Source organism: Atta colombica, unplaced genomic scaffold (assembly GCF_001594045.1).
Source record: "Atta colombica isolate Treedump-2 unplaced genomic scaffold, Acol1.0 scaffold35, whole genome shotgun sequence".
Lineage (NCBI taxonomy): Eukaryota > Metazoa > Arthropoda > Insecta > Hymenoptera > Formicidae > Atta > Atta colombica.
Genome location: NW_017259459.1, coordinates 143,745 through 155,156, shown reverse-complemented (window position 1 = coordinate 155,156; position 11,412 = coordinate 143,745). Strand labels below are relative to the sequence as shown.

Sequence of the window (11,412 nt, the reverse complement as noted above, 5' to 3'; positions counted from 1 at the left end):
TATACTTTTAAATATATAATACTTTTGAATATATAAAAAATATTTTTTTTATCTATCATAAATAAAATATCGCTCAATATTTTATACCTTAAATATGTATGTACAAAGATATTTGAAAATGTTTTCATATAAAAATTAATAGCTCTAAATTATATATACAATTAAAAATTTTTAATAAGTTTTATTTACTTAAATGTAACGTGTGAGACAAAATAAAAATATTTCTTTGAAAAAATATTGTTTTGGATTCATTAAATATATCATTAATATGTAGATTAAGAACCCTTAACTACTTGTATTAAAATTAAAACGAGCTGATGCTTATATTAATATTACGATACAATTTGAAATTCATTTCTGAATCATGCAAAAATATAATTTTAAATTATATCTCTGACGATTATATCATCGTTCTGTAATAATTAGTGGTAGTTTAGTAATACAGAGATATGAATAAAAAAGTAATTAAATTTTCGTTTCATTGGCGCCATATGGACGGCGATATCAGCGCGGAAATTCAGCGATAAATGCATGGTCTTTTCGAGATCTACAATTACATTTCAACATTCCGTGCTAGAGGAGAATAGATTGCATTACGCAGAGTTGCAATGCACGCATGTAATTTTCAAACATTTTTCTCGCGAAATCCTTGTTCTTATCATCAGCGAGTGACCTACGGAAGTGACTTTTGACCCTGTCTGTGACTTCGCCATTGCTAAATCGTAAATTCGTAATTTTGTTTCTCCTTGAATTTTTTACAATGTAAATGTGTATTTCTTAGTTTAATCGAATGAATGCTTTAAAGCAATAAAGATTTATCACTTCATTCGATTTGATGTTCGTTATCTGATATTTGTAAAAAGAAACGAAGATACTATCTTCAATATCTTTGTCAATGACAGCAGAGTGAATAAGACGATGTTAAAACGAACTCACGGAACACGTGTGGAGCAAAAAAAATAATTTATCGTGGGCTATTATAAGTGCAATAAGTAATATGTCATGTCTGTTGCGGTTTCTATTATTTAATAGCGATTTACTGGCATCAGCGGTGGCAGCAGCAGTGACGTCCTCGAAACTGAGTTTTCATTCAATGCGGAGGCATGTGGAGTGTAGCCGGATCGTGATCTATTGTCGCCAAGGTTAATGTTCTACTGCGCGATAATATCCATACATAGTCGCAAAGGTTAATTTAGACTAAAAGGCTAAATGCGTTAATGATTTCAATCGGACTTTAATGCCGCGACGAGAGCCTCAGGTCACGGCAAATAGACGACATATTATTTATCACACACGCAAGAACCGCGCAAGTACCTACTTGAGAAAAATTGGTTTTCCTGCGAATCACCCTTGTATACTTTACTTCTTATCCCCATTATGTTTTTTTTCTTTCATCTATAATTCAAAAAGCAACGAATATCGAATTGAATATCGACAAAGACAGATGGCGTAAATTATTTCGGCACCGCGTGACGCGTGTCGTTTATCTCACACTGGACGTCCGTCCAGACGAATATATTTCGGTATGAACTGAATAAGACCGCAATTATGCAACGACAGACTGATGCAAATAAGCGTTGTCTCCAGAGAAAAACGATGCGTATAAAAACTGAAATGTCAACTAGATAGAATGGCTAATAGCAAATGGCTAATAACAAAATACAATAAGTTTTCGTTAATATCGTGTTATATAATGCAATGGCAAATAAATAAAATGTCTTTCTTTCGATGCTAATACTAATTTAGCATTATCATAATTTCATATCAATTACTTATTGTCATGTATGTATAATCTTGATAAAAAACGTAAATTAATAAAGTGGAACAGCGCAGCATAACAGGACTATTTATATTGTATAAAATGTTCTAAACATTTGCGTTATCTTTAACATTGAAAGAGATGAACTTACGATAAACAATGGCCTTTCACGACTTCCTTGCTAAAGAAAGATCAAGAATCCAATTTCATCAAAGAATCTATCAATACTGTTAAATTTGTTATGTTAAATTCTATTCAAGTTTAAGAGATTTTTAATCATTTCAATAAGTCACTACTCTTATTCCATATGTCGTTAATTTAATTAAAAAAATAAAATTAAGCAGTTTTAAGTGAACAAATTTATTAATAAATTTTATTCAAATTTAGTTTATTATTTAATAAACATTAATAATGAATGTAATTTATTTTGAAACTGGAGTGCATACGTTAATTATGGACGTGGATTATTTTAAAACAATAAAAATAAATTTATTTATTATATTTTAATATTTTGACACACATATGGAAGTTAAACATAACAAAACGTTATTTAATTTAATGAATTAGGTTACCATTGTTCTTTTGATATCTAACAGATTAATTTAAATAGATCATTTTTTTATAGTAAAATTAGTATACACTTTTTAAAGTGAAACAAGCATTATATCTGACATTTGGTGAAAACAAGAAGGAAAATTTTAGTGCAATCTAATGCAACAACAAAAAACACATCTAAAGTCTATATCAGAGATTAGAGATTAATATTGAGATTGGATTGGATTGGAATTTGATCAATCAGAAGAAAGAAAATCAATATCAAGATTAGTGAATTTTGCTTTGAGTGATAAAATTCCAATTTAATCTTAATTGTTGTCTCTCTCTACGTTGTTAAATTCATAATGTCAAATTAAATTATATTACGTTCAATTTGAGAAAATTTTTAATTTAATCCTTTAGATCGTCACTGCTTCATATGTAGTTAACTTAACTACAAGTATGTAGTTAAACAATTTAATTCAAGATGTATTATTGATATATAATTTGACTCAATTAATTTAGTTTATTATTTATTAAATATACACATCAATATGGATATTGTTTCCTTTGAAATCTAATCCTGGAAATACAAGTTGAAAAAAACATGAAGTTAAAAATAACAAAATGTTATTTAAAGATTGAAGAAAATCACACGATGCTCGATTTCTTGAATGATAAGCATGCACGCATGCATGCATGCATGCATGCATGCACACATTCTGCTATGCTTGCTTTGATGTATATAGTCTGACGTTTGACAAATAACTGTGAAATTAGCAATTATTTCTTTTGATTGGTGCATGCAAGGAAATAAGCTATGAAATAATCCATAATAAATATAAAAATCATGTATATGCAGCATGCAGCAGTCAATGCATAAACAAATTCCAACATCAGAGCAGGCATGCTATCATTCGAAGAAATCGAACATCGTGTGATTCCATTTATAAATAATATTTTGTTATTTTTAACATTCATATATGTCAAAATGTAAATTAATCCATTTCTGTGTCATTAGTTTCAAAGAAAACAATATTCATATTGATGTATGTATTTAATAAATAATAAAAAGATTTAAGTTGCTATTGCTCATTTGACATCTAACAGTCTGATACGGGGTTAATCTTTAACTGGTGTCGTATATAGATCCATTAGACCCACATCGAATTTATTTAATAGAAACTTTATTATCTATACTTTAAATAAGAATCAAAACGAGCGAGACTGATTACTATAGTTCCTATTATTAATTTTGATATATTAAAAGGAGATACAAATGAAGATTCAAACATTAAAAAGATATAATAAAAATGTTCTCAAAATTAATGAGTTTCATTTTGTTAGCCTTTGAAAGATGAGATTCCAATGGATTCATGTTAGAAATGTAACATTTTTTCATGATACTCTAATCAAGAGTTAATGAAAGACTTGTTCAATCACACTTTGTGCGTACAAATAAAATGATTCTATGTGAATCCATGATAACACGTGTTGTTGCGCAGCAGCACACATGGTACGCATCTTACGCGAGGAAACTGCGTTTACGCGAACATACAGTACGGCAACTGCATCGATCGTTTGTGCACCACGTAAAACGAGATCTCACGCACCAGTGTGTATATGTATAGGTACCTGGCGCGATTCTTTCAGACAGTCCGGAATTCCGTTCTTTTGTCTAATTCTGGCGACGGTGCTGCGGGGAAAGAGAGACGGAGAGAGAGAGAGAGAGAGAGAGAGAGAGAGAGAGAGAGGAATGGTGGAGCATCACAGTGCAGCGCGCGTGTAGGCGATCACGCGATTTCGCGATCACGTCTCATCGCGCGCCGCGGCGCCTCTGACCAATACGCCGCAATTGTCAGTGCCGCGCCGACTGCCGCGCCGAGTGAACGTAAGGAGAGTGTTGTTCCTGCGCATACTGCCTGTCACCGAATATATCGCTCACAAAATCGGAGTCGCTGAGAACAGCAGCCGCAGCAGATTCTTCTCTCAGCAGAGAAACGTAGTGTTCCCTGACGCGAGTGAAAGTCAAGTCAGTGCTCCGATAAAACGAGAGAACGTCTGAAATAAATAAAAAAAAAAGAGTTTCAAGTGCTGACAAAATTGACAGTTTCGCGCACGCGGACGAATGTACGAAATTCTTCTGTGCTCGTTAGTGAGCTAATTCGAAAAATTATGAGCGTATTGAACTTGTACGCAATTAGATAGTGGCATAAAGGCGGCGAGTTTTCGTCGCGTGAAATACAGTGGATGAAAGTTTACGGGCGAGCATCGAGCGACCTCGTAATCCATGCGAAAACGCGGCCTTGCCCGCGGATCTCCGATGCCGCCGTGTCTACGAGTTTCCTTGGTACTCGCGAGCACGGCGACGAGATCAGGAATATAAACAAAGCAGATACATAATCAGCGTGTGCAATCGGTGCAAGTGGGATGCAGAGATTTTAATTCCTGCGTGAGAGAACGCCGTCGATCTACGCCGCGGCTCTTGTTAGAGAGGTGCAAGGGCGCCTCTCGAGATCGATTCCCGTTTGTGGAAGTAAGTTTACCAGCACAACTTTCATATTTCGCCTCATATGAGACGCGAAATACGCGTCCCGCAGCATACGCTGCAACCCGAGAAAATCCTATTTACGTTCAACTTTTCGCATCCAAGTTGATATTACAATATTCGAGAAACTGGGCTATCGTTTGATATTTCCCTTACATGTTATATGTGCACAAAAAAATTTTCAATTGTTTTTTACGCAGTACTAACGGTAATTAGAACTTATCATCGTAATGAATGGTTAATTATTGAACAATTTGGAAATTTTCGAATATTGTATCTCTTTATCTAAGTTCCGGTAAATTATCTATCTGTTAAACTGACAACTTTGAAAAACGTTGTTATTACCTTCTCTGTTAATATATTATTGAATAAATTTTCGCAGTTTATCTTTGCGAAATTTTATGGAAAAACACTATTGTTCGTAAATGAATATTCTAAATGAAGATCACTCTGTTGCATTTAAAAATTGCTACGGACAATGAAACGAAAGATTGAGTTCGTGCTATATTTACGTCGGCGCGACTCTTGTATCACCAATCCTAATCGAGACGACGTGCCAAGAAATGTGGGTAAAGCATTTGGCGCACTTTGCGGAATTGTTGGGGCACTGTCTCTCGTCGTAAATAAGAGTGCGTGACTCGTTTAACTCGTATAAAAGTCATGACGATCATCTGCTAATATATAAGAAATTTTAAGTCTCGTTTTCGACGAAAATTCATCACGGGACTATTATATAAATCATAATTCTAGACATCGCAGAAAAAAAAACATTTAAATAGACTTAAAAATAATCTGAAAAAAAAGCCTTTTCTTGGCAAAGCCTAGCGGAATAATACATATAGAAAAATACGCAAATAATAATTACTCTCTATGTAAGTAATAATTACTTATTTAAAATATTTCAAAAGTTCATACATCCACAAATTTATCATAAATTCATTACAAGCATTAAATTTATTCAAAATATATTCTGAATTCTAGTATAAGTTTAATACTTCAATCAAATTTAATATATATATATATATAAAAGAAATTCGATTTGCTTATTATGAAAAGTTCGTTTCTTCGATCAATTTTATAATATTCTTCAAAGGAAAATAAATTCTTGTTTTGAGTACATAATGAGTTCTCCTGAAATTTTTATAAGTATGTTTTAAGATTATTATCAAGAAGATATATTCTTTGTTAAATATAATCTCGTTACTTAAAAGAAAAAAAATAAGTTGAGTAATCATTTTTCTTATAGATAGAATTTTTTCTTAGAATTTACCTTGAATATATGACAACATTGTATTTCGAAGAATTTTACTGTAAATCTCTCTCATTCGTGAATAAAATTACAATAAAGTATAAAATAAGTTTGATCAATTTTACTGAAGTGCATGATAAAAATCTTTAAAATATTACATTGTACCACAACTACCATATTTTCCAAGGTAAATTTTAAAAGAAAATTCTCTCCGTGATAGCAGTAAATTGATTTTTTTCTATGTGTATAAACTCAAGATGTGAATAATGTATACTCAGATAATATAAACTAACACTAATTAAAAATATCCGATTAAAAATATCCGATATAAGATTGAGCAAATAATAATTAATAGGAAAATTGGATCGAAAAATTTAATTTAGATTTCACACGTAAATCCGCGCGGCGGAAGTCAGTGAACTTTTTGCAGAATATACACGACGCGCGATCGACGTGACGTTTCCGTTAGACGCGCTCGACCGCGCAATAGCATCTCTGAGTTATTAGACGGTGTTAGCAGAGACTAACGAGAATTTATGAACGTGACAATGAGTTGTCTAGTCTTGTCGACAATACGACTCAAGTATTTCTCATTGCAAGACTTTAGTCGTCTTTTCTTAAATTGTTCTCTTGATCGCTTTATCCATTTCTTAATTTGATGATATTACTCTTGAGAGAAACATAATTTCTCCGCTTGCTCTATATATATATTTCTCTCTTTGCTGTTACAATTAGATTTTAATAATCTGTTATTTAACTTTCTTCTACTTCGGATTATAGCGTGTAATGTTGAATAAATTAAAGTTAAAAAGAAACTGAAAGGTATTTTTCATTTTTAATTATCTTAATAGAAGCGTCTGATTATTTCTTGCAGCTTTTAGTCCTCTACATTCTTTCCACAAATAAACAAATCAAATATCAATCAGGCAATGTCAATCATTGTTTGATTTGATTCGCGCTTATTGCTCGATTCATGTTTATCATCGCGCAGACTTGACATGACGTGCATAGTGCCGTAACGAACGCAAAGTGCATTGAAAACGCTTGCCGAAGACGGATTGAGTTAACTTGTGCTAATATTGTCGTTTGATAAATTCGGCGCGAACAAACAGCCGGCGACGCGCTCGATTATCATCGTGGCGAAACTTACGTGCGCATACAATGAGATATTTTAATTCTCCAAGGTTATTTTGAATTATATGCCATATGCAGCTATACGTTGAAGCAATTATTATGGAAACCGTTTGAATGAAAGGTGCGAATTCGCGTTCGCGTGTTTTAATTCGGACAGTTGCATTCGATGAATTATCATTTTCGTCGGCAGGATGGCAAATAAGTGATTTTATGAGTTGTATGATACGTATCTGTGTGTATGTACGTATGTATGTGCGTCAAAGCGGATCGTATTATGTGCCGTTTATCATCGTCCGTCGCATTTATTATCCACTATGCGATGGCACGCGCGCTATAAAAGCCTGACGATTAGCAATGTGCCAGAGCGATGTGTTACCCATCCTACGCGTGGCTACTTCTACAGTGGACCGAAATATTCATCCTTTTCTCTTGCGTACTAAAATTTTACGCACGTAATAATCTCGTACACATTAATGCGATAAAGAATGGTTTTACTGAAGTATCTAAAAATTTTGCTATATTTAGATATTTGGATTTTGTTAGATCAAAATAAACATGTAGGATGTTCAAATTAATTGCTGGTATTAATTGCTTGGTATGTCAAAACTTTTCGCAACATTACACAACATACTTGAGTTTTCTATGTTTGTAATTATTTTGATATCAATAAAATTACTAAATTGATTCGTATCAGCTGAATTTTTAGATATTTTAACAAAATTATTCTTCCCGTGTTTATTATTAAATTTATAATGTCATCAAATTCTATTTTGAATTATTTTGAATTATTTTTATAGGTCATCATTACTCAATATGTCGTTAATTTCATTAAACAATGGAGTTAAATGATTTAACTCAAGAAAATGTATTAAATTTGACTCAAAGTTTAGTTTATTATTTAAGTGAATACGATATTATGAACGTTTTTTATTACTAATCACGGAATAGATTGACATGTATGAAAATGAAAAATAACATAATATTATTTAACTAAAAGGATTAGATTACCATCATTCATTTGATGTCTAACAATGTATGTATTTCATTCGTACAAAAGTTTCGATAAGCGCACATAGAAAGAACGGTTTTGTTAAAGTATTTCAAAATTTAGCGAGATACAGATCTGAAATTAAAATAATTATGCAAGATAATCAAAATTGATTGTTGGAATATGTCAAAACTTTTTGTAATATCACTCATCCTGTTTAAAATTCTGATATAATTATTTTGACGATTCAACAAAATTATGTATTTTCAGATCTGTATCTCGCTAAATTTTTAAATACTTTAGCAAAACTGTCTTTTTATGCATAACGTCTTTTTCCTGTTTCTCTCTTTCAATATTCTCTTGATTTTTATATTGCGATTTCTTCCAATGTGAATTAAAATTTATGACTCCATAAATAATTACATACATTAAGTACGTAGTTTATCGCAGACTTGACGCTTAAACGTGAGAGTCGGTTTTCGAAGTTATAATCGATTTAATAATTGCGCTCGCATAGTTACGTAGCAAAGAATTGCAAAAACACGAAATAATCTATGCACGCGAAGGAGATCAGAAATGCGGACCTGCTGCCGAAAACAGCGACATTCGTTTCTCTCTTTGTTTTTACGGTGACATCGCTACTTTGCCGAGATCTGTTCTCCGTTCATTCCGATCGTTTGACCTTGCCCGTGATAACCGTTGTCTCGATTCCAATGGATCGGAACTAGCGAACGGACGCGATTCACTTGGGAAAAGATGTAGCAATTTTACGCCTTTGCTAGAATTAATCGATTCATTTTTCTCGAGGTCGTTTCGCATACTGCGCCATGTGCAAATTTAGAGATAATATACTATTATTAACTCGTAAGTTATAATTTACCGAAGCGATATATATATAGCGTGTCTTGCGTAAAGAATTTGCGCAAGTGACATATTTGTAATTCACAATGTAGGCGAAGGGAGATTATTTTAATTTTAAATTTACATAGAAATATTATTAAACTTATCGAGATCCAGCCTCGACCGTATATGCTTCTCTCTATTTATTCATTGTGTTATTTTACACCTTCAACTTGTGTTATAATTTTATTCAACTTGGTATGTAATTAAATCAGTGGTTTACGCACGAATAAAATCTGAATTTACGTCAGCCAGTTTCGCGTTCTTTCTTCCGCGAAGTTGCATCACCTTCGAATTACGGCCAATGTTAGTTTTGCGCAGTTTCGCACTTCCAATTGCGTCGTTAAGACTTTCCATTTATCTTGTATATCTCAGTTTGCTCCGATTGCTACACATCACGTTGCTTCATTTCTCTCTCTCGGAATCCAATCACAACGCAATTCGGAGCTCCGACGTATATATGTGCAAGGAGCCTCGACAATTTTCGATTCACGACGTTACACTTTAGTGTAGTCGCTATCTTTCATTCCTCAGACGGAGGCATTAATTATGCGGGAGGAAAGAGTCCGCCACGTATGCAACACAACGAATGCACGCGTGTGCGATTTGCACGCAAATGGCGACCCCGTTGACATCATGAGGCGTGTATTTTCTGCGCGTTCTTGACTTTCCTTGCGATCCATACGGATATAATCAAGATGTGTATTCAGACATCAAATACAATACAGAAAAAAGCAATGCAATCTCACCGATTCATGCATATATTTTTTAAATTCAACTATAATTTTCGTTTTCTTTTTCATTTCCTAATTGATTAAATTTTTGTACCAAAATGATTTAAATTTCTTACGATAAAGTATAGACAGACAGAGAATAGGAGAAAGGTAGAGGAGCCAAATATTGCCACTCAAAGGTATCTATATATTTCTAAACCCGATCATCATTCGTGACTCCTCTTAAGACACTGGAGAGATCACGATTGCCGTGTTTCGATTCGACAAGTGATGATTTTCGCGCACTTTCTCTTGAAAGAACGAATCCATTCATGAGAGAGAGGAAAGATAATAATTTTCTACGAACGTACAACAAGAGTACCGCGACGTAAGACGCACGATGACAAGTTGTTTTTCTCGGGCTACGTAATGGCACGATGCACGGCGTGTTACAGCACGGAGATAAAATCGGATCTGGGTTGCGCCGCAAGTCGCGAGTGCGTGAGTCAGTCGCCAGTCGCGTCGTCCGCTGGAACAAACAAAATTATTAGGCTGATGTACGAATAACGGCTACTTCGGCATTGACCGATGCATATTTTTCTACTAGATAAACGTTTCCACGAAATCCATTACGTAAGAGGTTCGACAAAGCCTATATACGAGAGAAAACACGTGATAGTGTATATTTTTCACTCCCTCAAATTAGGAAGAAACTTTCTTTTACGAAAACAATGACGTAATTAGGGACATATTAACTAATTAAATTCGTTGGGTAAAAGCAATATGGAAACAACAGAGATATATATATATATATATTCTATTTTTTTTTTATACGTACGTTAATATTTACAAATATTTCTTTCTTCCTAAAAAAAAATTCTTCTTCCTAAAAAACACGACACTAAGATTTATACATATATGTAAAGGATTTTTTCAAAATTTTTAAAAATAAGGCTTAATAAATATAATTGATGAAATTCAAAAACATTCAAAAATCCTTGAATAGAATCATACAATATATATATATGTATATAAAAGAGTTTGCAAATATGATAGACATTTATTTCGATGAACATACTGTAGGATGCTATATAATCATTTGCACTTGCGACTTACCGCCCGCTGCGAAAAATTTACGAGCATTCATTCGATCTTTGTATCGAGTTACTTTCATTAGCGCAACGACAGTTTAGATCTTAATTGTCGGATATCACGTGTTATTAAATGTCGATTATCGAAGTAGATTGCAAGTGTTGAAAAAAATTATCTATTCTATATCATTCATAGATACATAGTTAACTTAATTACTCTTATATAAAGGTAATTTTTTATTTATCTCACACAAATTATTGACGATACAAATGGTCAAAATAGTTGGTTAATTATTTCGTAAACCGCATAATCAATTTCCTTCTCCCAATCAAAATTATTTATTCAGAAACTTTGGAGTTTAATCTCACGGCAAACACAAATATTTTCGATCTCAATAATTATGCGCATTTATGAGTTGTGGAATGACTGTGTTGGTTATCACGCATGACGCGACACTTTTTTGACGAGTATCGATGTAAACAAGTATGATTTTTT

General features: G+C 33.0%; 3 protein-coding genes across 3 annotated transcripts in view; 2 read left to right on the top strand and 1 right to left on the bottom strand.

The window, feature by feature from the left end:
- The window catches only part of LOC108690668 (putative gustatory receptor 28b), a 2,650-nt gene extending 1,534 nt beyond the window's left edge, over window positions 1-1,116 (top strand). The window contains exon 4 of the mRNA XM_018198073.1: window positions 1,033-1,116. Within this exon, the coding sequence (XP_018053562.1) occupies window positions 1,033-1,116 (84 nt within the window). The remainder of the gene's footprint in view (window positions 1-1,032) is intronic.
- Window positions 1-3,792, bottom strand: part of LOC108690700 (structural maintenance of chromosomes protein 5) — a 17,590-nt gene extending 13,798 nt beyond the window's left edge. The window contains exon 1 of the mRNA XM_018198122.1: window positions 3,750-3,792. The gene's annotated coding sequence lies outside the window, so the exon portion shown is untranslated. The remainder of the gene's footprint in view (window positions 1-3,749) is intronic.
- A 357-nt stretch (window positions 3,793-4,149) lies between these two features.
- LOC108690754 overlaps window positions 4,150-11,412 on the top strand; it is a 37,068-nt gene continuing 29,805 nt past the window's right edge. The window contains exon 1 of the mRNA XM_018198202.1: window positions 4,150-4,829. The gene's annotated coding sequence lies outside the window, so the exon portion shown is untranslated. The remainder of the gene's footprint in view (window positions 4,830-11,412) is intronic.